General features: G+C 39.6%; 2 protein-coding genes across 4 annotated transcripts in view; one reads left to right on the top strand and one right to left on the bottom strand.

Moving 5' to 3' along the window:
* Positions 1–4,204: 4,204 nt before the first annotated feature.
* On the bottom strand, positions 4,205–23,465 carry TPMT (thiopurine S-methyltransferase). Of its 3 annotated transcripts, XM_054591848.1 has the most exons (10): positions 23,356–23,465; positions 22,843–22,905; positions 21,429–21,610; positions 20,157–20,249; positions 13,602–13,734; positions 10,868–10,920; positions 10,127–10,201; positions 7,351–7,436; positions 5,905–5,949; positions 4,205–5,142 (listed from the first exon to the last, which is right to left on the bottom strand). In XM_054591848.1, exons 3-10 carry the CDS (start codon positions 21,566–21,568, stop codon positions 5,030–5,032), a joined length of 738 nt encoding a protein of 245 aa, XP_054447823.1. In that variant the 5' UTR covers positions 21,569–21,610; positions 22,843–22,905; positions 23,356–23,465; the 3' UTR covers positions 4,205–5,029. The 3 variants fall into 3 exon arrangements, with proteins under 3 accessions (XP_054447823.1, XP_054447822.1, XP_054447820.1); XM_054591847.1 differs by lacking the exon at positions 22,843–22,905 and having other exon boundaries at positions 23,193–23,465; XM_054591845.1 differs by lacking the exon at positions 22,843–22,905 and having other exon boundaries at positions 23,356–23,464.
* Positions 23,466–23,776: 311 nt separating this feature from the next.
* KDM1B (lysine demethylase 1B) overlaps positions 23,777–27,793 on the top strand; it is a 51,075-nt gene continuing 47,058 nt past the window's right edge. Inside the window, exons 1-2 of the mRNA XM_054591844.1 lie at positions 23,777–23,927; positions 27,536–27,635. Coding sequence (XP_054447819.1) covers positions 27,549–27,635 — 87 coding nt within the window. The 5' untranslated portion in view covers positions 23,777–23,927; positions 27,536–27,548. The remainder of the gene's footprint in view (positions 23,928–27,535; positions 27,636–27,793) is intronic.

Raw genomic sequence — 27,793 nt, 5'->3', positions numbered from 1 at the left:
TGAGTTTTTGACGGCGAATCTTTCTGTGGCAGAGTCTCCATGGATTTCTTCTGTTTCCCTCCAATGCACCTCACTTGGAGGGTCCTGGAATAACCTGCCCATCTCTTCCTGCTTCCACCTCAAACAAACCCTGAGGGTTATGGGGGCACAGGGCCCGAAGAATAGAACCTTTGGCCAGTGGCTGGACCTATGTCCAAAATACCACGCAGCAGAGGTGGGAAAATGGAGATCCAGCACAGGTGGTTACAGCAAAGAAGAGGGAGCTCAGAGGGACAGGCTAAGGAACCTGGGGCGGGGGGTGGGGGGGAGAGGAAGGAGTGCTTAGGTTTTGGAAATGTGGCAAGATATACCACATACATGCAGTCTAGAAGGCATCCCAAAACAAATCCAGTGACACAGTTACCTCCCAGACTGTACCTGACAATGATGACAGAGAAAAGAGAGGTGGCAGGCCACATAGAATAGAATCACCTCAATTAGGGAGGAGAGGTGCAACTTCTTGAAAGAGAAAGCAAAGACAGTAGGCGCTTTAGCATGGATTTAAGAGCCCATAGAGCAAAACACCTGCTTTCTCTGCTAACCAGAATCCTTCCTGGCTTGGTCAGTTTTGAGTTTCTTTTTTTATCTTTTGTCATTGATTTTTAGAGAAGGAGGGAGAGAAGGAAGGAGGGGGGAGAGAGAAAACATTGATTTGTTGTTCCACTTTCATACATTCCTTAGTTGATTCTTGTTATGTGCGCTGACTGGGGATGTAACCTGCAACCTTGGGATATTGGGACAACGCTCTAACCAGTTGAGCTACCCAGGCAGAGCAGTGTTGAGTTTCAGGCTAGCTTCAGGACACCTCCTCAACAGGTGACCTCAACATAGTCTGTGCAGTTCCTTGGACTCTGCCCTGGGCTCTGGTGACATGTCTAGCTTTGCCCTTCCCCCAGGGCATCTTGTTTTCTCAGTGCTTCCTCTGACCACCTATCCAACTATGTAACTCGCATCCTTATGCTTGGCTTCTCATGGGTGAGGGGTTTGGTGGAGAGGAGAAGAGTGGTTCAGGCCTGAATGTTCTGAGCACCTACAGAAAAATGAGCTGGAGTGTATGGTTGGAAATGGGAACCCAGAGATTTTAACGTTTCTAGAACTTGAAAAATTTCAGGGGGCCATCCTTGATCTTTCTTCTCTTTCCACCTGCTCTCATTGAACAATGTTGTCCTCATTTATTGATGGGTTAAGTGGCCACTTACAAGCTGGCAGCTGCCTGTGTGTCCCGCTAACGCAGTCTTACCACACTATATATAGTAACGGCCCATGTCCAGTCTTTGCCACCAGAGTCTAAGATTCCTCAGAGCAGGTCTGTCTTCACTCATCAGTGAGTTTTCATCCAGCACTTTCAAGAGTACTACTTACATTTGCTGAATGACTCTAAATAACAGAAGAAAGATGGTATGATTACGGTACTGCCATATGACAGAACATTAACAGCTTTAAAAAATCTTGTTTCTAAAAAATAGTGACATAAGGCCCCGACTGGTGTGGCTCAGTTGGTTGGACATCATCTTGTGCTGCGAAGGGTCCCTGGTTTGACTCCTGGTTAGGGCACATGCCTGGCTTTCGGGTTGGGTCCCAGATGGGATGTGTGCAAGAGGCAACTTGGCCACATTTCTCTCCTTCTCCTTCCCTTCCCCTCTTTCTAAAAAATAAATTAATTAAATTTAAAAAATAATGACATGAGAAAGGGCTAATGAAATACTAGGGAAGAGAGGAGAGCCACAATACTGTACCCGTAATATGATCTCAACTTTGCAAAAACATACACGTGTATGACCAAAAAAGATAAGAAAACATCACTGGTTTAGCAGTAATTTTCTCTGGTGATAGGATTTGGCTGCTTTTGTGTTTCTTTTTTAGACTTTCCTGTACTTCCAATATTTCCAGTGAGGATGTATTGTTTTATTATTGTTTAAATATAAACATTAATACAGTGGGTTATATTTGATTCTTTAAATACACCCCTTCATTATCCTCCTTCTATCTACTGTCGAGAGTTAACACCAATATTGATACAAATTTCTATTAATACCCAGTGGCCAGGGATAACAGATTTTCCGACATATATTTTCAGTTCACATGTTACAGCTGCACACAATAAACAAACCTGGGACATGATTAATTACCACAGACCAGCAGTGTGACTATGTTTAGTGTATATATATATATATCTATATATATATATATATATATATATATATGGAAGTCTACCTTATCCCCATCAACTTAGCCACTTCAGTGAATTTGTGCTCCGTTTTATAAAAAATAAAGCATATGGGATAAGAAATGAATTAAAGACAATTTTGATTTTTTTTAAAGTGGTCAGTAGAAATCTTTTTTTTAAAAAGATCTTTAAATAGTGTATGTCACCCGGCTGGTGTGGCTCAGTAGACTGAGCACCAGCCTGTGAACAGAAGGGTCGCTAGTTCGATTCCGAGTCAGGGCTCATGCCTGGGTTGTCGGCCAGGTCCCCAACTGGGGGTGTGTGAGAGGCAACCGACTGATGTTTCACATATCAGTGTTTCTCTCCCTCTTTCTCCCTCCCTTCCCCTCTCTAAAAAAATAATTTAAAAAAAGTGTATCATATATTCACATATAAGTACACATCTATATCACACCCTGTTATTAAAATAAAATGACGGGTATGAACTACAGGTATGGATGGAGAAAATTATTCGGACTAATTTCTCTGTGGGTGAGGTTAGTTTTTGCCACTTCATTCTTCTCCCCAGGAATCCCCTTTCATCTGATAGTATGTCTCACAAGGTACAAATTTCAGGCTACTTTCTGTGGTCCCTATACCATTAACCCTTTAGAGAACTGAATTTCTACCTAATAAGAGGTGGGTGTTAAAGCTTTGGTTGTGTTCCTTTGTAACTTTTCTCTTTAGTCTATTCACCCGAATACACATTTACACTCTTTTCTCGTTTCATCCTGGCACTGAAATCATTGAGTGTACTATATGCTAGTATGTGCATGCCTGCTGTTCAGGCAGGGTAAGGTGTTTCATAAGTCACTGAACAGGGCCCAGAGATTCAGGTAATCTGTTGTTTACAAAGCTGAATAAAAGGCATTTCTAGAAAATTCTGAAGATAATACAATTGCTCTAAAATAATTTATATGCAGTACATCTTCCATCTTGAGATTAGTATTCCCCCAGTGAGGACCCATGATATGTAAAAAATCAGCTACATAAACTACAGAAGCTAACACAAGCCAGCGAAAGAGAACAGAGTTCTCTATGACAGGGACATGAGGCGTTCTCCCTCTAGAGCAGCTGGGCTTCAGGAAGAATGAAAACAGCAACCCAAAACACCCAGGGCTCTCTGCAGCTCCCTTCTTGGCCTCTCTTCCTGCAGACAGCATTCTCTTTCTCTCAGACCTTTAGAGCAGTGTGGCTGCCTCACTGCTCATGGGTTCACCTGTTAGTTTCACCTCCTCTAAGCGACTAACTTGCTTTTCTTACCCCAATTCTAAAAATCTATGAAGAGAACCAGATTGGCCCAGCTCAGGTCAGCCATCTCTTCTGAGTCCACTCAAATGGTGACAAAGGTAGAGTCAGATAGTCGTGGCTTCTGGAAGCCTACACCATGAACTGCGGACAGGTCTCAGAGAAGCAAGAACCATTATGAGCTAAGAGACACTCCAAATTAATAGCCTCATAAGTACATCAGAATAAGACCAGGGCCAGAGCACATCTAGAGCAGCAGGTCCTGAATGGGGGCAGAAGAGGCGGAGAAGTCAACGACTCTGAGCCTGAAGAAAGTTTTCACCGTATCTTCCTTATGACATATTTCCAAGGACAGTATTATAACTTTCACGAATATTCAAGGGGCCTATAAGCTTACCCCCTTTAATCCAGCACACACACACATAGACAATTAAGTAACATTTCTTAATAATAAACACATGCCATCCTATTAACATAAACCTAACAATCTAAATCACTTAGGTATTCGTACAGTTTGAGAGGAATGTCTGATTTGATAAAATATGATTGTTAATGAAACACTGAGAAATACTGAATCTAAACTTTTAGAGGCTGAGCAGTCCTGAGTCCAGCCTTACGTACACTGAAGTTCATTAACACTCTCATTCAAACATGATTAAATTTTTTTAAAAGACTGACACAGAAAAGTTTTTTTAAATTTATTTTTACACATTAGGAACAATATTTTGTTGCATAGAGATTGGTTTATTTATTAATTTTAGATTTATTTCTTGATTTTGTTACATATAAAATTATATAAAGAGAAAAATGAGAAAAGGAGTACTAGAACTTGAGAATAACATGAAAGTTTATAGGAAGAGCTAGTATCATATATAATTTTTTGACCACTTTCTTTTACCTGGACCCTAGTAGAGCATTGCATTCCCTTAATGGTTTTAAATTTCATAAAGAATGACAATTTTTATGTCTATTAATTTAAGTTATATACATCACATTTCTCTTTTGCTTTTTAAAAGTTTTTTTTTAAGATATCATTTATTTATTTTTAGAGAGAGGGAAAGGGAGGGAGAAAAGACAGAGAGAAACATCAATGTATGAGAGAAAATTTGACTGGTTGCCTCTCGCACATGCCACAGCTGGGGACCAAGCCCACCACCTAGACATGTGCCCTGACCAGGAATCGAACCGGCAACCCTTTCCTTTGTGGTACAGCACCCAACCAACTGAGCCACACTGGTCAGGGCTCTCTTTTATTTTTTAATTATAGAAGTAATATCTACTGATTGCAAAAAATTCTTACTATTTGTAAGATATACAGGTATAATCTTTCACCCCCAATTACACTCTCCTTTCCAAAGGTAGCAACTTTAACCTTTTAGTATGTTTTTTTTCTTAAGAAGTTATACACATTTCCGTGATACCCTATGTGAACAATTTTTTTCAAAGGTCATCCATTATATTTTCATGACTTGGTATAGTTTTCATTTGCTCAAAAGCTCAAAAACGTGATGTTATTTGCTTTTATTTATATCTCATTTAGTTTTCTGTAAGTAGATATAACTTTTCAAAAAGGCAGTCAATTCCCCAACTTTTATGTTGTTCTTCAAACACATCTACCTGCTCAAGACATTGACTATTGCATACGGAACCTGAAACAAGAAGAAAGGGCAACAAGTTAAAACTTTATGAAGAAAGCAAATCAGGGGTTCTTCTTAAAACATACCAAATGACTTTAAAAACTGTGTAGTGGAGATTTTTCTCTTCTTTTAATGAAAATGGGAAAATACTGAGGCAAATATTCTGAATTATCATCATTTGTAACTCCTAAGAGCCAAAGTAAACATACCATCTCTCTAGAAGAATTAAAATGGCTTTAACAGAAGCATGCCACTTAACTAAATACGCAAATTACAGAGATCTGTCTCTTTTCTTTTTTTCTTTTTAAATCCTCACTCACGGACATTTTCTCCTTGCTTTTTTAGAGACAGAGGAAGGGGGAGAGGGAGAGGGAGAGAAGAGGGGGGTAGGGAGAGGGGGGGAGAGGAGGAGAAAGGGGGGGAGAGAGAGAGAGAGAGGGAGGGAGAGAGAGAGAGAGAAATGTCAATATGAGAGACAGACATCTATTGGTTGCCTTCTTGTACACAACCCATCTAGGGATTGAACACACAAGCTGGGAATATGCCCTGACAGGAATCGGACCTGCCACCTTTCAGTCCATGGGACAACACTCCAGCCAGCTGAGCCACACCAGCCAGGGCAAGATCTGTCTCTTTTCTAGGATAAAATAGTCTTCAATAAAGTGGTTTCTGACCTTTAAGTTTTATACCTTAGATAGTAATAGTTTGATAAAAGCTCAAAACAGTTGACTGTTGACTTTATTTTAAAACTTACAGCACACATCCATAACTTACCAAACAATCTTTTAATTTCAGCATCTGAAACATAAAATGGTGGGCCTAGGTAAAAGAGAAACATGGTTAGATCTAATTCTAAAGAGAAACAAATTCTCGTGGCCCACTTCTCAGCTTATTTCTAGGGACCTACGTATACTTATTCTACATACAACTTGATTAGCCAAATGGGAGGGGATGTGACCGGTTCTTCTGCTTCTTCTTTCCTACCATCTCAGACCACAGACTGGCTTACTGAGGGGAAAGCTGTGGTAGGTGCCTGTCTCCAGCAGAGATGAGATGGCTGAGCAGCCATGGGATCTGAGAACACTGAAATCGGGATGGAGTGCATTAACGAATTCCCTTGGGGTTTTCTTCCTCTTTTGGGGTACTGATTTTCTACTGCTCCTGCGCACACCTACATTCTATGCACACTCCCACTTTGCTGAGGGCCACTAACTTTAAAGGAAACTTAACTTCTGACCCTTTCTAGAGCCCTCTCTTCTGGGCCCCACCCCCAGACAGAGCTTGCTGTATTCCGGGCCCCACCCCCAGACAGAGCTTGCTGTATTCCCTTCCCACAGGCCAGCTGTTCAGGAATGAAACTGAAATCAGACTAGGAGAGCTGACGACTGTCTCCATTAATTTCTAATTCCATCTGACTGTCTCAAGCTTAATTAGGAATACTAGGTCTCATCTTTAATGAATTTTTAAGATGATTTATTAAAACAGAAAAATACTAACCTGTAAACGTTTATAAAACAGTACTTTTTAAAAAACTCAATTAAAAATCAAAAAGGGACATTTTACAAATTAAGTCTACATATTTGGTTTTCAAATCTTCCTGAAAATGAAAGTTTAGCTGTGACAATGGTTAAGCTTTAATGTTCAAACACATCAAAGTGGGTCCAGAAGAAAATAGCACTTTTACAAATTTGAAACAAAGATAGTTACAAAATAATGCCATCAATAAGTTATAAAATTTCAGAAATTAAAGAACAGCGAAGGTCGGATTTTCCTGCACACCTCCTGCCTCCCCACTTCTCTCAGCCCCGCCCCGTCCTCCTGCGGCGCATTTACGTGTGTTCGAAGGCATCCGCCTGAAGCAGCCCCAACACTACTGACGACACAGCTCTGCTCTGTCTCTAGCAGAGCAACCAACTCTCTCTTCCTCCTAATCATGAGATTTGTCTTTTATATTAGGGCTATCCATTTCTCCCTCTCTTTTGTGTTTTGAGCTATGCATGAACAAAATGGGATTGGAGTATGAGAAAAATATGGATGGAGTGGGAAGATATAAAAATGTTTATTGTTTCCACTAGCCAAAACTAGACTTATCTTCATGTATGTGCATACTGTGCATAAACAGTATACTTCCTGTGGGATAAGTCAGGGAAAAATTAATGCTATTCATGTCATAGAATTAAATTAGGATATGAAGCAACTAGGTAAACAAAAAGACTTTACCTGCATGTTTAGTTGGATCATAAGAGACAACGCTCAAAAGGTACTGAAACCCTTTTCTCATTAGGGACAGCATTATATCTGCATAACTAAAAAAAGAAAAACGACAAACAAACCACAAAAAAGTATGTGTTAGATTTCTCTACAAAGGCAAAGCCTGGAGGGGATGAAAGGCGGGGAGGGAAAGCAGCCTTTACTTTCATCTACATTACTGAGTGTATTTCTTCTTACATCCCTGTGGAGCTGATTCTCACTCTGAAAGTCAGAAGTGGGTTCGACAAATTGTATCACTTACCTAAACTAGGAAATAATAAAGATGGGAGTCAAAATGAGCCAATCAGACCAGAAGACGTCACAGAAAGACAGGCAGAAGCTCCTTCCCCCAGTATGCTCAGAGGCCTTCCACTCTGAAAACATTCTCCCCAAAGGGCCACCGCACTTCCCCATGCTCTGGGGCTGTGACATCTCTTCCCAGGCTGGTATCACAATCACCTGGGCACCTGCTCAAAGAAAAGGCTTGAACTCCATTCCCACAGACTGATTCAGTAGGTTTACGGGGGGCATGGGATGCTGCAGTGTAACAAATATCGTGGGTGAGTAGGACCTCGCCAGAGGCATATGTAAGGGGTACAGAACAGTTCCCCCTATTTAGCTGGGGAGAGATAAGACTAACAGGTAAAAATTCAAGGTAGTATGAAATTTAAGTTCTGCAAGTATGGCATAGACTGAGTGTCACTGGAACCATTCTTGGTAGGAAGTAGGTGGCTTGGGGAGCAGGTGACATTACTTCCAAGCCATGTCTGATTGGTTCAGAGTGGGGACCTGACCCAGACAGGGCCCAACAGTAGACTGACCAGGAGCCAGGACTGGGCCCAGTTTAGGACACTGAGTCAGACCACTCAGATTACCCTACTGGGAAACTGAGTTAAGAGACCCAAAGAGTCCCTAGTTAGCTGTGGTCACTGCCCTGAAAGCTGGAGCTGTTGTGCTGCGTGGTGGGTGGAGCTGAGGAAGCTGAGGGGTCAGGGTGGGAGGACAGAGGACACTCATGCCAGGTGGGAGAGAGGCCGTGAGAGACCGAGAGAGATGGACAGACTGCCCGGCTCTGAGAAAGGGGCTGTGGTGCTTGGCACAGCACGGGCATGGTCTGCCCTTATAGCGAGCTTTGTGGCTTCTGGTGGGCTACCCACTGCCTTGGGGATTTTAACCATGCAAACCAAAGCGCTCGGAGGGACTAACCTCAGAACAGGTGAGCATCCTCAGGGAGTATGAGACACCTACAGTTAGACATTGAGCAGAACTGAGTTTAGTATACAAACATGGTGTTTTATGGATACAAAGGGGTCTCAGGTGACTCTCTGAGCGGATAAAGAACACTGACATCACACAGGAACTGCCAATCAGACCCTGCAAAGGTGATGTGCATGGTCAGGACAAAAACAGAGTAGGAAATATAAAAATGATAAGAGCAAATACCATGTACAATTTGTACAGTTATTTCCCTACTACCTAGTGAAGGATATATTTAGAGCATAGTAGGAACTTAATATGTATTTGTTGAACAACTGAAAGAAAGCAGCGAACTAAAGTGTCATTAAAGGAGCAAGTATAGAAGAGAAAAGCAAAAGGCTAGGAGGGTCCCTTTGGGAATGATGCCTTAGGCATGGGAGGAAGGTAAGGATTCCAGAAAAGAAACAAAGGAGGAGTGATGGGAGAAAGAGGAGGGAAGACAGGAGCATGGACTGTCACCAAAGAAAAATACATATTAAGAGGATGTGCCATGGTCTAATTTTAAAAGATTAGATTTGGCAATAAACCTTACTTATGAAAAACTATTAAAAAAAATAAAAATTTAATTTCTCTAATGTGAATTCTAACATTTTTTGCCATGTGTTAAGAGTCTGTCTCCATACAACTAAATAATTCAATATTTATGTGCCAAATCCAAGTAAGTGTGTGAATGATATTTGAATTGGAAAGTATGTAGGTGTGGTCACACTTTGTGCAGTATGTTTTCTCTTCTCATAATTTTATTTCCTAATAAGGCTGGGTATGATAAGCACAGTCACCAAAAATATCATTACAAAAGCTCTAATTTAATAGCAGCTCACTTTTATACAGTGATTTGGAGTTGACAAGATCTTTCCCACACATATCATCCCTTTGGATTCCCATCACAACCCTGTAAGGTAGAGTAATGCAAGCATCATGACCTTGGACTTTGAAGCCAAACCCCCTTGTCTGAATCTTTCTGTCATGTATTAACTGCCTACCTTTGGACAAGTAACTTAATCTCTTTGACTTTAGTTTTCTCACCTGTATGATAGGATAATGAGAACATACATCTCACAGGTTTGTTTTGTGGATGAAATGGGCTGATCCACATAAAGTATTCCAAACAATGCCTGACACATGGCAAATGGCTAACAAGTGTCACCTGGTAATATTAGTGGCCTGAGTGATGGCGGTATTAGAAGAAATATTACCATTTTTAGAACAGTACACTAAGACTTAGAGAAGGTTAGTACTTGGATCAAGGCAACACAGCTTTGAAGTGATGGTGTCACAAGCTTTGTATGCAGGTTCCCATGGCCAAATGCCATACTTTTTAGAAAATGATGGTATTGGAGTTAGGTCTTCGAATTCCAAATACAAAAAGCTACTTCCAACCAGTAAAATTCTAGCTAATATTCTAGAATCCAGAATAAGCACAGTACACTAAATTAAGAAGGAAAGAAAGAAAGAGAGAGAGCCAACATAAAGAAACCAAATTACTAACCATTTACGATCACCTGGGTTAATAGCGACTAATGCTCCTCTATCCCAAATCCTGTCAAATTTGCCAATATTTGCTCTATCAGAAAGAAAAAGAAAAATACATTTTATGTAAGAAAAATCAAATTTTTGAAAAGATTTTATTTATTTAGTTTTAGAGAGGGGGGAAGGGAGGGAGAAAGAGAGGGTGAGGAACATCAATGTAAGAGAGAAACATTGACTGGCTCCCTCTCATGTGTGCCCCGACTGGGGACAAAGCCTGCAACTCAGGCATGTGCCCTGATGGGGAATCAAACCAGTGGCCTTTTGCTTGCGGTTCGATGCCCAACCAACTGGGCCACACTAGTCAGGGCAGAACAATAAAATTTTTAAAGACACACAGTGTTCCCCATGGTGCATGCTGGTACTTCAACAGGTGTAATAGACCCAGGTATGAAGGTGACACCTGTCTTGCTCTTGCTTCCTTTTCCTTACTGGTTTAGGATCATAATAATACTTTCCAAAGTTTGTAAATTATCAAGAGCAAAGCTATGGAAGTAGAACCGTGTTCAATGACTGCTGGCCTCACTAACTTTTTGTCAGATATGTAGCCTGTAGTAAAAATAACTGCAGAACAGGCTCAAATCAATGCTTCGTGGATGCTGTTACAAGTTTATGGGAGGGAGGAAAGACACTGCCTGCTATCCCCAACACTGTCAGCAAGCACTCAAGGTTTTACAAGTGCACAGGCAGTATTCAGTCCTACCTGGGAAGATCAAAAAGGTTGCAACAGTACAATGAGATGTTCCCTGAAGAACTCTGTAATGAAAAAAATAAAGAAAGAAAAATTCTCCTTAATTAGGAGGTACATGAGTAGTCAAGGAAAGAGGGTCAAAGCAAAGATAATGAAGAAAGAATGCATAATTAAATATAAAGGGTATAATTTTACTGCAAATAATTTTTTTACTGAAAAATATTTACATTGCACTGTATTTTTTAAACCTGTTCTTTTTCATCACCTCAAAGAGCAAAATAATAAAAAGTTAACCTCATTAACTTATTAAAATTTTTAATTTATTTAACTTACTAATTCCTGATTTAGACTCTGCTAAAGATACATACAAAGGTCAATCAATATCAGGCCGACTGACAGAGAAAGGTCAGATGTGTTAAAAGTTATTCATGAAAAGTGCAGTTGGGTTCACATCCCCTTTTCTCTTTCTTTCATTCATCTAATGAGCATTTATTTACTGAGCACCTCGTGGACAGGACTACCCTGGTTCTAGATACTGGATGTGAATTTGACATGGTCTCTGACCACAGTGGGGACAGCCTGGTAGAGCAGAGAGGCATGGGTACAAAGAAGCATTACACTACAGAATGGCCTGTACTGTTCTGATTGTATACACAAGAACTATGGGAACAGAGGACAAAACAGGGAGCTGCCTGAGGAAAGGCTGAACAAGAGGTAGCCCTTGAAAGAGTGTTGATGCATCTGCTAACTTACAGGGGTTGGAATAGGGGTGCAGTCCAGCGGGGAGTACCATGATATGGATTCCATCATGTCCTGGGATGTGAGAAGTCTGAGATAGGGGTGCTTAGTAAATTATGTAATGTCTAATCACTAGGGTTTACACCTGAAAGTAATATAATAATGTATGTCAACTATGATTGAAAAATAAAAAATATTTAAAAATGAAAAAGATTCATAGGTGATTCACTAGGGCTGAGAACCGCTGCTGCAAGAGGAGTCTAGAAGCAGGAGTTAGCCCCTTTGGGCTGAAATAAAGTAAAATAAAATAAAGTAAAATATAGTAAAATAAAGTACTATCGAGCCTCATGATGACTTGAGCAATTAATTTCAATATTTATAAAAGAGAGTACTTTGCGAAAGACTGAATATACAAACAATGGCCAGACCATGTAAGACAAAAGAACTTGGACCCATAACATCTGAAGCAATCAGCCTGGAAAGTCAAACCACAGCCTCTGTGGTCAATGCACGCTGGCCTCCCTAAGTTTACTTCTCCTACTCAAGGCCAACCAGACAGAGTCAACCCCATCACATAGTATGCTCTCCTCTAGTTAGCCCCACTTTGGCTTCCCCAGGCCAACAGCTTCCAATCAGGGCATAACTGAATTCAGCCCTTGTGTTTTTCATTATAAAGCTTTCCCACTTCTCCTGCCTGTCTTTGAGCTTCTGCCAAATACAAGTGGCCGACCCCCTCTGAATAAACAGCCTCTGCTTATTCACGTGTGGATGGTCTTTATTATCTCTACACTATTACCCCAAGCTGTGAGGCAGTTCCGCTGGATCATTCTGGTCATAGGATAACAACTCCCAAATCTATTATTTCCAGCCCAAGTGCTCCCCTATGCCTCGGAGACATAAAACCATTTACAAGCTACACCACTGCCATTCTGTAGGTCTCTTAAACTCATCTCCAGAAAAAATTAATTTTCTCTGCTTATTTTCAACTTGCTTTACTCTCTGCCATCCAGCTGAAGCTGGAGAGGTGAACTCATTCCCACCTTGATCTCTCAGTTGATCACTCAATCCTCCCAGTTTGGCATTCTAAATATTACTTTAACCTTCCTGTGTTCCTCTAAGCACCCCTATCACTCTCCTAGTTCTCAAGATCTCTCCCTAGACCACTGCTCACAGCCTCCCACCTGGTCTCTGTACTAGGAGGTTCCTTTCCTTAAAATTTACTGCCCTGAGGCCACAAGGGTCTTTTGGCTCAAAAGAAAATCTGGCAGTTATCATGTTCCCACTTGAAACCTTGCTGCACGGGTTGAAGTACCAGCTTCCCAGGGCATGTGAGAGCACGAACCCGACTCCCTGCCTGCCCCAGCCCTACCAGTCACCATGCTTCAGAAAGCTCTCACAGACTGGGTTAAGGAGTTTTCCTCTTTGTTCCCTTAATACCCCGTGCCATTACACTTAACTCCATGTATGACAAACAGCTTTCTCTGCATTTCTCTTTTCTCTCATAAGCTAAAGGATTCTTTAGGGCAGGGAGCGTGTTGTTTCTTTAATGTCTCATGCAAGGTGTGGTGAAAAACAGGTTTTCAGAAATGCTGATTTATGAATTTAAAAAATTACACAAACCCAAACCAAAATCATAAGTACAGATAGGCTTTGACCTCAGCTTCTATACACAGAAGAAATGCCTGCTTGAGTGTGGTTGGTAGTGTAATGATATGGGTGTAGTAATTTATAGTTTTAATTTGAACATTTCACCTAAAATGTCATATGATGTGCTTGAGTGTGATATTATGTTACAGAATTATATGTTTATGGTTTTGTAATAAAAAAGGTGTGTTATTTGTGTCAGACCCTGTATATTTCCATACTGAGCTATCTTAAGCCCTAGAACTCCTTACACCATTTAATGTCTAGGTAAATCTTATATACACTTGCATAGTATCCTCACCCATGCTAAGAAAAACTTTTTGTGGGGGTATGGAAACAATTATTTACCAGAAACATAACAAACCTTGAATACTTTGGCTCCAGGAATTGCCATGATTGGCTCTTCTGTGTAAGAAAGATTCTGCTCTGTAAAAAATTCCCGTATCCCAATTTCACTGATTTCCACTCCAACTACGCTGTGTCCTCGATCTGCAAACCTGCATAAATCATACATTTATACTTAAATTTTTATTTCAAATACAGCACTAAATAAAAGGATATGCCCCAATAAGCATACATTTTCCTTAACTTTAAGGGATTTATATGGATTCAGGTTTACTGGGTTTCATAGAACATGTAGATCCACAGAAAGTGAATCTCTATAGTCTCAAACCTTATATTATATGGAATTCTGAAAAATTGATTTACAGGACTTTAGGAAAAAAAATTTTAAATTTTGGAGAATTATGCCTTAAAATGTTGATTCATTACAAATGGATTTGACTAGAGGAGTTTCTAATTTAAAAGCATCCTATGGATTAGAGAAATGCTTTTCAAGTTCTCTAAATCAGCTCTGTCCATTATAGCCTCCAGCAATGATGTAAGTGTCTATACCTACGCTGTTCAAACCAGCAGCTGCTAACCACATGGGCTGTTGGACACCTGAGATGTGGCTAGTGTGATTTAGTTTAAATTTAAATAGCCACATGTGGCTAGTCGCTATGGTACTAGAGCATATGGCTCTAGAACACTAGCATCAATTTTTATAAAAATCTTATAATTTTCATTTACTTACAGTACACATTATCCAGAAATTTATTTAATTACAATCTGCAAATAACTAGTATTTTCCTGGCAAGCTTTATAATTACAGAATTCACACACTTGGATTCTTGGACTTCAGAGAAAACAATACTAATGGCACAAAATACCTAGGCACAGTATTGATTTTATGTAAAACTAAATAAACACGTAAAGTCAGTGCTGCTATAATGCAACATATGCCTACCTAAAAATCACTGCACTATGCAAAATCATGCAATCAACAAGGTTCTTGGAGAAGATAAGGGTTGGGGCACAACATTAAAAACTTTGTCATAATGGAACATTATTCAGCCATAAAAGAACAAAATGTTGCCATTTGTGACAACCTGGATGAACCTGGAGGGCATTAGGCTAATTGAAATAAGTCAGAAGAGAAAGACAAACACCTTATAAACTCATGTATATGTGGAATCTAAAAGAAAAAAAAATAAAAGCCAAACAAATAAACTGAAAAATACAGAGACCAGACTGATGGTTGCCAGAGGCTGGGATTGGGGGGTGGGCAAAATAGGTGAAGAGGGTCAAAAAGGACAAACTTGCAATTATAAAATAAAAAAAGTCATGGGGATGAAATGTGCGGCATGGGAACTATAGGTAATAAACTGTGTTGCATACAAGGTGGGGCTAAAGTAGGTTTACAGTTTGTATGGAAGATAATACAATTAATAATAATAAAAAATAAATTGTGTTTCACATACTCACAACTGTAAACCTACTTTTGCCCACCCTGTATTTGAAAATTACCAAGTTAAAGAGTTCTCATTACAAGAAAAATATTTTTAAAACTATGTATTATGATGAATGCTAACAAGACTTATTGTGATCATTTTGCAATATCTACAAATATCAAATCATTGTTATACCTGAAACTAACAAAATATGTCAATTATACCTTAATTGAGTTCCAGTGGGCTTTTATTGAGATACCAAAAAAAATCATGATTTTATTAACTATCTTTTCTGAACTTTATAAACTCACCAGAGAATCTGGTCCATATGTGCACATACAACGTAACACATCCCAACAAAACAAAGCTCCATTGGAACATTTACCAATTAGCAGAAAGCCTATTTTCCCTTTTCCCAAACGTTTTCAAAGTTTTGAGTTCCCACTGTTCACTTCTCAGTGGAACTAGTCCCTTGTGGCTAGGGACAATGAAATTCTACCCCATTTTTATTGAACAAAATTTTTTTTTCAAGTTTTAGTTTTACTTCAAAAAAGGTGACAGTGACTTTGTTTTCTCCAGGCACCCTTCCTCCACAACAATTTGTTAAAATACAGTGGTCTGTATCTTAATAAGTCAACCCTACCCCGTCCTCTGCCCAGTATTGTACATTCCCTGCTGGAATCTCTCAGCTGGGAAGGGCAAGAGTCCAGGTGCCAGGCTAGCTCCTTCTGACCTCATGAACTGTTATAACCTTTGGACCCTTAACTCTTTTCCCCAAAGGTGAGTTTTAAGATCTGGAGAGTGGATTTTTTGGGGGCGTTTTATTTTTATAAAAGATTTTATTTATTTTTAGAGAGTGGAAGAGAGGAAGAGAAGGAGAAAAACATTGATGAAACATCAATGTGAGAAACATCACGTCAGTGTGAGACAGAAACATCAGCTGGTTGCCTCTCGCAGGCACCCTGACTGGGAGACTGAATCCCAAAACCCAGGCCTATGCTCTGACCAGGAATCAAACCGGTGACCTTATACTTTGTGGGATGATGCCTAAATGAGCCACACCAATCACGGTTTCTTTGGGTGTTTTAAAAAACTATCTTTAAGGATATAGAGTAGAACTACAAGCTCACCAAAGTCCACTTAAATTCACCAAAAAATTGACTGACTTCAGCTCCCAGTAGGCCAATAATTTTGTTTGACAAAGACACTTTGCCAAAAAATGATTCAACAATAACAATTTTTAAGACACACAGAACACTGAAAAAGTAGCAAATTAAAATAACATGGCTAAATTTTAGGAATTTATTTCCTCTTTTGTTATTCATCTACAAGGTCAGGAGTATGGCTAAAGGCAGTTTCTGATGATGTTAGGAGCTTTCCAAGTGTTTCTAAATCCTTAGTGCAGACACCCTCCCTTTGGGGGCACAGTCATCTCCATCCCATCCCTATTTTTAGAAAGAAAAAACAATAAAATGAAACAAAGTGATCAGAGTGCGATGTTTTGATTCCAACAATTTACACTCAAGGCTTTGTGCTGAGTTGCCTGGTTCTAACCCAAGCATGATGGCATCACAAAGCACATAGCAAAGGAAGGATACTCCCATCCCGTTCTGAAAACAAATATTGATAACCAGTTGCCTCCCCCTCCTCCCCTCACAATTATACATTAAAAATAATGTTTTAAAGAAAGCTGTTACACACTTGCCATAACTTACCTCTGTGAATCAAGATTTTCTCAATAATATACAATGAAATGAAATTTAGAAATAAATGGGGTAAATAAAAATTACATAAAAAAAAGTCAGTGCCGCATTAAAAGGAAAAGACACGAACCTAAAAGAAATGGTGTTAGAGCTCTGTACATGTTAAATGGTTATATAATATGTAAATACTACAACATGGCACTTTACCTTGAGAAAGACCAGATGTTTAGTTGTAGAACTCTGCATTGGAAGGGCTGCAGCTTTCAAGTTTTTGTGGAGTGAGGAACAGATTATTGGGAATCAAATTTAAAGTTCTAACTCTGGCTGTGGATGGGAGTGACTCACAGTGCACAGGGTGAGCTGAGGCATCTGGGAGGGGTTTGAGGTGTGTGCCTGTGTTTGTTTTGTCTGTTCATACACAGCTTATTCCCACTGGGCAATGTTTCTTGCAACCTCATGTTTCTTGCAGACTAAGCAAATTAAAAATTCACATCATGCTCAAATTGTTCCCTAACATGTCAATAAACTTAGAATGAAATAAGCATTTTTAAATCAAGAGGTAGAGCGGAAGTGATTATACCTAATACCCATACGAGTGTGGTCAGAGCATGAACTGTTTATAGTTCTAAAATATACATATTAATAACTTGTCTTTCATATTTCCTAGGAAGTTTGTAAGTTAATATACAGGGACTTTCTTTTTATTCTTCATACATTTTTTAGAGTTACAAAATATAAACAAAAGAGTCTAAACCAGATACATGAATTTTTATTTCCATTAAACATATGGAAAAATAAAACAGCCTGCTAAAGAGTGGTATAAGCTGGATAATATTGGAATATATTGCCCTTAAAAAATAAACCTAAGGAAATGTCTTAAACATTTCATTTTAATGCTGTTGGGCCTCAGCTTATAATTTATTTACATCTGACATCTATAAAGACCTCAATATACAAATTAGTTACATAAATGAAAATTTCTCTAGTACAAATAACATATGCAATTATACATAATAGTTTAATTTTGGTATTTTTTTTATTATAAATGACTTTCAACCCAAAATATTTAACAATGACATTTAATTGGTTGTTTTATTATACCATTTCCTAATCTTGTCTCAGAACCTCTGCCAGAGTTAGACTGTTATTATCACATGACATGGCATAACACAATCTATTTATAGAATTAATATTTTTCCTACAGGTAGTTTCCAAAGTAATCAATCCTTTCTTCTGGTCCAGTCAATTGGTTAGGATAAAGTCTAATAATATAGTTTAAATCTTCTCAATTTCATGGCCATACTAAAACTATAGCAAGCATTTCACAAATGTTCTCAGCTACAAGTACTTTTCATCAAGACAAGAAAGTGGACTTCTGGTCAAGATGGAGGCATAGGAAGACATGCTTTGCCTCCTCCCATGACCACTGAGAGAATTACAACTATATCTCAAAACAAATAACAACTAAAACTGTCCTAAAATTGAGCTGTATTGAAGTCCAACAACCGGGGTTTTAAAGAAGCCACATTCATCCAGACGGGTAGGAGGAGTGGAGTGGCAGAGATGGGCGGAGAGGTGCAGAGACCTGGTTTGGCATGGAGAAGTGGCGGTGGTGGAATGGGAGGTCCCGCACTCACATGTGGTGGATAAAAACTGGGAGGGCTACCTTGCGAGCCAGCGAACCCAGCCCCAGACCAGACTGCACAGCCCAGGGTTCCTGCACTGAGAAGATAAATCCTCATAACTTCTGGATGTAAAACCCAGTGGGGATTGAGGCAGTGGAAGAAACTGCCAGATTTTCAGAAGAGTTCATTTAAAGGGCCCACATGGACTTAAAACACATGCAAACCCACCCACTCTGAGATTCACCACCAGGGCAACAGCTAGAAGGGAGCCCGTTGCATACAGAAAGTGGGTGAAGTGACTGGAAATGGGGTGCGTGCCAGGCAAACCTCCAGAAGCCAGGCAGTGGCACTGTTCCCCCTCCAAACCTTCCCCCAACACAGAGCCACGAAGCAGTGAAGTGGGTTGCCCCACCATGGCGATTACCTAAGGCTCCGCCCCACACAATTTATAGGTGCTTCTCTAAGACAGGGAGTCAAAGCAGCTCTGCCTAATACGCAAAAGCGAATATAGGGAGGCTGCCAAGTTAAGAAGGCAAAGATATATGGCCCAAATGAAAGAACAGAATACAACCCCAGAAGAGAACTAAACAAAATGGAGATAACCAACCTACAGATGGAGAGTTCAAAACACTGTTGATTAGGATGCTGAAAGAACTCACGGAGAATGGCAAAAACGTAAGGGAAGATATGAAGGTTACACTAAATGAAATAAAGAAAAATCCACAGGGAACCAACAGTGGAGAGAATGAAGGAAGCAATCAAATCAATGATTTGGAACATAAGGAAGGAAAAAGCGTTCAGCCAGAATAGCAGAAAGAAAAAAGAATTTAAAAAATTAGGAGAGGCTTTGGAACCCATGGGACAACTTTGAACATACCAACGTCCAAATTATAGATAGGGGTGCCAAAAAGAGAAGAGGAAGAGCAAGAAATTGAAAACTTATTTGAAAAAATAATGAAAGAAAACTTCCTTGATTTGGTGAAGGAAATAGACATATAAATCCAGCAAGCACAGAGAATCCCAAACAAGATGGACACAAAGAGGACCACACCAAGACACATTTTCACTAAAATGCCAAAGGTTAAAGATAAAGAGAGGATCTTAAAAGCATTAAGAGAAAAGTAGAGTTACCTCCAAGGGGGTTCCCATAAGACTGTCAGCTGATTTCTCAAAAGTAACTTTGCAGGCAAGAAGGGACTGGCAAGAAGTATTCAAAGTGATGAAAAGCAAGGACTACAACCTAGATTACTCTATCCAGCAAAGCTATCATTTAGAATGGAAAAGCAGATACAGTGCCTCCCAGACAAGGTAAAGCAAAACGAGTTCATCATGATCAAGCCATTATTACATGAAATGCTAAAGGGAATTCTATATGAAAAGGAAGATCAAAACTATGAACATTAAAAGGGCAACAAATTCACAACTATCAACAACTGAAATTAAAAAACAAACAAACTAAGCAAACAAGCAGAACAGAAATAGAATCATAGATATGGAGATCATTTGGAGGGTTATCAGCAGGGAGGGAGAAGAGGGGAATGGTGGGAAAGGTACAGGGATTAAGAAGCATAATTGATAGGTACAAAATAGACAGGGGTATGCAAGAATAGTACAGGAAATGGACAAGCTAAAGAATTTATATGCATGACCCATGGACCTGAACTAAGCGGGGGGAATGCTGAAGGGAATGGGGGTACTGGGCAGAGGGGGGCCAGAGGGGAAAAATTGGGACAACTGTAATAGCATAATCAATAAAATATATTAAAAAAGAAAGACAAAAAAAGGACAAGAAAATGTATTAATGCTTATCTGTTCATACCATTTCATCTCAACTGCTTTTCCACAAAGCGGGAAAAATACTCTCAGTCCACTCTTGCCTTTAAGGAAATTATCCAAATGCTTCTTTAATAGCCTGGGGACAAAAAAAAATGTTTTTTGTTTTAATTTAGCCAGTGCACAGAGGAAAGGACTACAATTGTATAATGCTAAGTACTTTTCATGCATTATCTCACTTACTATTCCCAACAACTTTACAAAGTAGATAACATTATTATACTCTCCACTTGACAAAGGAAGAAACAGAATGGTTAAGTAACTTGCTCAGTAACGTAGCTAGTGAATGGTTAATCTGACTCAAATCTAGGTCTTTCCTGATCGGTGATTAAAAACAAATTTTCCTTGGTTGATATGTTTTAAAAATTCTTCGTTAATCTCCCAAGTGTATACGTGTGTGTATGTGTGTATGTGAGATGTGGGGGAGCCTCTGGATAGGCTGAGTTTTCCCACATTCATTTTATGGTCAGCTCTCTAAATGTGTACTCAGGTCTTAGAAAGAGTTCTGAAAAGTTGTGGTTATTCTTGTAGTTAATTCCTCTGTAGGGATGTGGCTCTTCTAAGGCCATCCACATAACAGAGATAACCCATACAATGATTCTGGGATGACCATGCCCCAACTACCACTTGGTGTGCAAATGCAATAATAATAATAATAATAATAGTAATAATAATAATAATGTACCCTGGGAAGGCAGGGTGGCTGCCTGGAACAAGGAACATCTGACCTGATCACTTTGCTCAGCACTGGCCCACAATTTATTATTGCTGCTTCAAAGCCTACTACTGCTGTTAAGAGGTGGCTCAGTATCTTGGCTCATTTGCTAATTTCTTTCATCTTCCCTTCTTTCACCATATAGATAACACTTTCACATTTTAACGTTTAACAACAACATTTACTATTTGAAAACAAAGTCAGAAAAACACCACTTTTCAGTGTAAATATATATAAGCATTAATGTCACTTGAGCACCTGCTCGTATGTATAAATACATGTGGCCAATATATAGATGCTACAGGGCATTTCCCATTTCATAAATCTAAAATGCCTTCAATTGGAAGTCATACAATTATTCACACTCCATGAAAAGAGAGAACATGCCACAGATGCAATCTGATTTCAGAAATGCTAAAATGTGAAAAACTACAAATGTCCATCTTAAAATCTTTCAAATAATGTGTACCTATACTATTATTTCTATCTCTGAAGTCAGTTTCTGATAGAGCATTTCTCTCTTATATACCAAATATTTCTTACTGGTGTCCTTGTTCTTGATGAAATGCAATTTTGCGGTCCACCCACTTTTTTTGCCATTCTTCCAGAGTTAGTACTCGGTTTTTCTGTGCCTCAGCACCGGGGTACTCTTTAATATCAAGTGAAGTTCCTGTATCACCCATTGCTTCGTAAATATCTTTGCCTCAAGCAGATGTCTCCAGTACCTAAATGGAAAATACTTGCAAAGTTGACATTTAAAGGCACTGCAATTCCACTGGGGATGAAATAAAAACCATTATCCTCAGCAGTATGTCTTTTAAAAAATATTTCAACATCCCAGGAAAGTCATACAAAAATTACTTTTCAGAGTTTGATGGTAGGGGCATCCCCATATTACACATTAGGAAACATCTTTAAATAAATTGAAATATATCTCAACATCAGAATAAAAGAATTTGATTTAAATTTTTTTAAAAAGGAGAACAAACAAGAATTTCACATTTTAAAACTTGCATAAACTTAGAATTTTTTCCTAGCATCTCAGTTACTCTTTAATTTTAAAATTTTCTTTCAATGTTTACTTCTTATTTTTTTAACCACTGTTACAATGCACACAATTTAAAGACATCAACAGTTATAAAAATAACAATTCCCATTTCCATGACAGAGGCAATCACCTTTAACGTTTTTAGCTCAGTCTTGAAATCTGTTATCTCAAAATAACAAGCTTATTTTTGTATCTTCTTGATTTTTCATTTCTAGGTAACTTCTAGAGAAGATAAGCATTTAGCTATTTTTCAGCATCCCAACACCCACACACAAACACACACACACACACACCCTTTTCATTTTTCCTACCCTTTCTATAGAGACAGAGCAGATTTTTGATTAAATATGTGGAGTGCACATTGTTGTGACTTGGTAAATACTATTCACAAGTCACATAGCGTTCTATGGTTAATTTTCCTTTGCTGTACAACTTTTTCATTCTGAAGTTAATAGCTGTCTTTTTTTTTATTTATAAATTTTTCTATATAGTAATTTGGATTATACTAATATGTTATCATTGGTGGTTCTAATTTAATGATTAATCCATGAGAATAGAAAACAGTGCATAAAAAACAGGTATTTCAGGAAAAGTTGCCTTTATAGCAAAATTTGGCTTTGGTGTGCTTAGGATTTAAGGATTTGGAAATAAAAATTCATACTACTTAAAACAAAGGGGAAGCATAATTTTATCATAGAGGCAGGGCAACCTGGATCGTACATTTCTCTCTTTCTCACACAAACTTGGAATTAACACCACAAATATAACTTAATCACTTCTTTGGTGTTCTAACAACTTAACTTGTCCATAACCTTTTCTGGAGAAATAAAAGTTTCGTCCTAAACCAAGATAACAGTGCAAATTATAAGAATCAGGAAAGGCAAGTTTCACTAGCATTCCTACTCATACACAGAATAGAAGATGTGCTAGTTTGGTCGCTGAAGTCCTCCGTGGGTGAACACTCCACCTTTCCTTTAAAAAACAAACAAACAAACAAAACATATTCTGCTTTATATTTATTTTTACATTTTGCTAAATTTAAGAATAACTTCTCTAAAGTGTACACATTTTAAGAGTATGGCTCAGTGAATTTCTACAGACATACACCTGTGTAACCACCATGGAGCAAGACAGTATTTAAAGCATCCCAGTTCCCCTCCCGCCCCCACACCACCCCTAGTGCACTATTCTGTCAACTACTACTCTTAACAATCACTAATACACATCAGTGTTTTGGTTTCACTTAATCATGGACTCACAGAAAGGTCATTCACTGTCGACCTGGTGATTATTCCCAGATGCCACTCTGCTCCCTGAACTCCATTTCAGGGCAAGTATTACTCGGCTGTCCACCCTTGTTATGCTGCCTGATTCCGGAATCCTATCACTGGCTCACACCTAGCAAACCATTCCATTTCTCACCCGCGCCGTCTCTGCACCCGGGAGAACGTTCCTGTCGCGCAGTCGGCTGTCTTGCTGTCTTGCGGCCTAGCTCCGAATAACACGCGGATAAGTCTAGGACCACTTCTCCCAACCTCCTCCCGCGCCCCGCCCCCGCGGTCCACCCCCGACACCGACGGCCAGACCCCGCCCCTCCCCAGGTGCCCCGCCTTAGTCCTCGCCCCTCACCAGCCCCCTCCTTAGACGCCCCGCCTCAGTTCCTGCCCCTGGCACCACCCCCGTACCGGCGTCCAGACCCCGCCCCCTCCTCAGGCGCTAGGGCTCGTGCAGCGGCGGAAATGGCCAAGGCGGGGCGAGCGCTGCGGCGAAGGCGAAGGCGGGGACCCTACTCCTCCCTGCTCCCACTGACTCCTCCCACTCCGGGTCACGCCGTCACAGGGGCGGAAGCGGCGGCGGCGGCGGCGGCGGCGGCGGCGGCTAAGAGAGGGCTGCGGTTCGCGGCGCGGATCCTGCAGTCCTGTGCGCGCGGCGCGCGGCTCGGGAGAGGCGCCCGTGGCCGGGGGCGGCGCGCACCGTCCCTCACGCGCTCTGAGGTGAGGCGCACGCGGCTCCGGGGGCTACTGTAGGGGCTGCGGCGGATTTCGGGTGACAGCTCCGCACAAAGCAGCTTGGTAGAGGTGCAAGCCCTCCTTCTCCCCTTCTGCAGCGCCCCTCGCCCGGCTGGGAGGTGGACGAATGCATCAGGGACTGATACCTCTCTCTCCGGCTTGGAAGCGGGCTACTGGGTGGGATCCCTGTCCAAGGAAGAGAAATTCCCGGACCGGGGTGTTGCGGCGACGGGGTTCCCCGATTCGTCGAGGTGTTGCGGGTCTCTCCTAACCCCCTACAATATTCCTTTCTGTATAGCGCTGCCTTCTCCCCGCGACTGCTTGCACCTTTACAGCGCTCAGGTGAGCCCCGGAGGCTGTTGCTTCTCCGACTTCGGAGAAGAGACAGGAAAGCTTTTCGGAAAGCGAAGCGGCTGCAGCTGGCACTGGGAACGTTAGGGCTCCCTCCTGGGGACTGTTAATAGCCCTGTCACCTGGGGAATGTGTGCTTCGCGGGGGAAAACCCACAGTCCGGAGTAGGAACTCCTTCGCTTGTTCTCAGCGGAGAGTGTGGCTGTGAAGAGCCCGTACAGCCTTGCAGGTGTCGTAGTAATGCTTTGAGGCACGATCGGCATTGCCAGGTTGCTGGGGTAACTCCTCGGGGACTGGGAACCCGGAGCGGGCGGCCGCATTACGGTAGCTGTTAGTCAACAACAGCCTGGCAGCTGGCAGGTGAAACAGGAAGGAAGAGGAAGGCCCAGCTGTAGAAAGTTGGGGTTCGGTGATACGGAACCTAGCCAGATAGGGGCCCAGCCTTCTCTTCGGTGAGCGCGCAGGAGTCCACAGACCAGCCCTTTTGGCAAAATCCATCACTTCATATTCACGCACAACCCCAGGTTTTTGAGTTTTGTCTGTTTGCTTGTTTTTAATCTATTTTAGTGGAAGAAAAGCGAGTGGGAGAGAAGGTTTCTTAAGGAGGTGCATGAGAAAATGACCATCAATAATTAATAGTCTTCCAGGCAGGGAAAGTAATCAACAAAGCATTCAGGCAGTTGAACTAGGTCCATATTTTGGAAAATTTTATTAGTGTGGGTGCAGTAAGGTGCTAGTTCTTCCTTATTTTAAGTGGCCCAAAGGGAAATTCCTGTTTCTGCTGTTTGAAGAAACTTCTAGTAGTTTGTCTTATAAATGTTGATGTGACTATAAATTTTTATTCCAACGTGGAGTCATTTTGTGTCATATATTTATGAAAACTATGTTAAAAAAATCTTTTTGAATAAGCTACTTAAGAAAATTCTGGGAATTATTAAAATAGAAATCTAGGCACTGATAGATCCACTTATATGTTTACCCACCCCAAACCAACTTTTCTTTCATTACATTAAAAGAAAACCAAAGCTATGAATTTAAAATTAGGGAGATATGCTTATAAAATTATATTGAATGGGAAACAAATTGATTATATTTAAAATAAGGTGTGTTTCTTCATTTGAAGAACTAGATAGGAAAACATTTCAGTATATTTGTTTTAATGACACTTTTGATCAGTATTTCTGAGATTATATTTAAAAGCACAAAAACTGTAGTCCTTTAACTGAAAAATTTTTTTCTTTTATTTTAAGCCCCAAGAACGCAGAAACAGTGGAAATACAGAAATTACAGCAAGTGTCAAAAAGGATGAGCGTGCATAACTGTTAATCATATGATTAGAAGTAAAAATGTACTGCCCTAAAAATCCTCAATCATATTTTTCCCAGACAACACAGATTTAATAATGGCTGTTATAGATAATATATACAGTTTCTCTTAACCACTTCTTGATTTACATCATTTTTCATTGCAGTACAATACATATTTTCTAGTATACCATTGGACTGAAATGTTTGATGAGATTTCTGGAAATTATGCCCTTTTTTTGAGAATGCTTGCATTCCAAGAGTCAAATGTTACATGAACCTAGGCTGATTATATTTATGTTCCTAAACCCCACATAAGACTCAAATATTTTTGCTGCAATACTGATATATACTATACATTTACAGGTATCTATAAATGCCTTATTTGTGGTTCATTTTGTGAATAATGTGGGATATATGTTTTATATAAAAAAATTTGTTAGATTGGACAGTCTTTGGAAAATACAAATGTCATCCAGAAAGCCTTCTTTGTGTTCGACAATTATAAATAGGCAGTAGTACTTTTAACATTGTTAGTGTTTTACCCATCTGTATTTGGAGTGCTGTAGAACTAAACAAAAGTTATTTAATCCTTAAAGATCTATAGTGCATTTCAAAATATGTGTAGAGTTTATGTGTTCACAACCAACATAATGGTTTTGAGAAATTGAAGAGTCAAAGGAAAATCATCTATAACCTTGGTGTCAAGATTTCTCAAAAGCAGTGTAGCTAGAAAACTGAAAGTTTTCACACATGTTAATAATCGATTAAAAGTACTCTAAGGAGTGTTAGTAAAGCTCACAGATAGGAAACAATAGGATAACAAGCCCCTCCAAGCTTTTCTTCAAGATTAAGATAATGTACAGGCATACCTCGCTTTATTGCACTTCACAGGTGTTGCGATTTTTTTTGCCAATTGAAGTCAAGAGCACCACCAGAAAAAAATTACAAATTGCTTTATTGCCATACTCACTCCATTACAACGGTCTGTAATGTAACACACAATATCTCAAAGACATGCCTGTATGTGGAATTTGTATCTTATGATAACACTTTTCCACTTCAAATTCCCTATCTATAGGTATGTCCTATTTATTTTGCATGGTATTTTGTGTGAGCGTATGTAGTAAATACAGTGGATTGAAGAGGGGAATGTGTGATAATTGGGGAACCCATATATTATTGAGTACTTCTGCTAAGCATTTTTTATTCCTTATCTAACTTAATTGAAAAAAATACTAATTTGATAACTCAGTTTTTCCTGTTTACTATGCATTATTTTTCTCGTCAACTTCTGGTTCTTAATGTTTTTGTATAACCATGCTATTATTAGAGTAGTTTGAGAACTTACAACATTTTTCTAGTAGAAGATATAGTAACTAACCTAGATTCCTGTGTTCAGTAGTGGCTAGATGGTGTGCCTGAAGTTCATTTGTTGGATTTCACTGAGAGGGAGTTTTCTTTTTAAAGTATGATAAAAGATCAAAATTCAGGAACTGCTAAGAAGATACAGTAAGATGGAGAGAAACAGACAAAAACTGAGTATTTTTACTCATTGAATTTTTACAAACTGTGATTTGTTGATTGGTCACTTGTGTGGTAGTTTACATTTTTAAGTGTACATACTACTAATGGATAACATTTATTGCGTACTTAAAATATGCCAGGCCTGGTGCTTCAAATAGGATTTTTTTACTTAATGCTCATGCTGATCCTATGATACAGTGGTACACTCTTGCTATGCTCCTTTTATATATGAGAACACTGAGGTCTTAAAGATGTTAAGTAACTTGGCAACAATGGCTTTACACACCGGCAGCCTAACTGCAGAGAATATATTTTACCTAATTCTGCATTATAACTTCGCTCCAGAATGTTGAAAGTATTAGCAAATGCTAATATTTAATGGTTTAATTATTTATTTTTATTTTTTTGCAGATTATCTGATACAATGGCAACCCCACGGGGGAGAACAAAGAAAAAAGCATCTTTTGATCATTCTCCAGATAGCCTTCCTTTAAGGAGTTCCGGTAGGCAGGTATTACTCTTTTGTTCATTCTCTGCACCTGTTTCGAGCACACAGAATTATTCTGATTGGGACTGAAGAATTAGAAATTAAAAAATATCATTCTGGTCCTCAAGGAACTTATAGTCTAGTAGAGAAATTAACCCCGGAACAATTATAGTACAGGGTGA

The sequence above is a fragment of the Pteronotus mesoamericanus genome, unplaced genomic scaffold (assembly GCF_021234165.1).
Source record: "Pteronotus mesoamericanus isolate MK-2021 breed Mesoamerican mustached bat unplaced genomic scaffold, CSHL_Meso_final scaffold_31, whole genome shotgun sequence".
NCBI classification, from domain to species: Eukaryota; Metazoa; Chordata; class Mammalia; order Chiroptera; family Mormoopidae; genus Pteronotus; species Pteronotus mesoamericanus.
The sequence above is the reverse complement of the archived record's forward strand: the minus strand, read 5'-3'. Positions and strand labels throughout refer to the sequence as shown.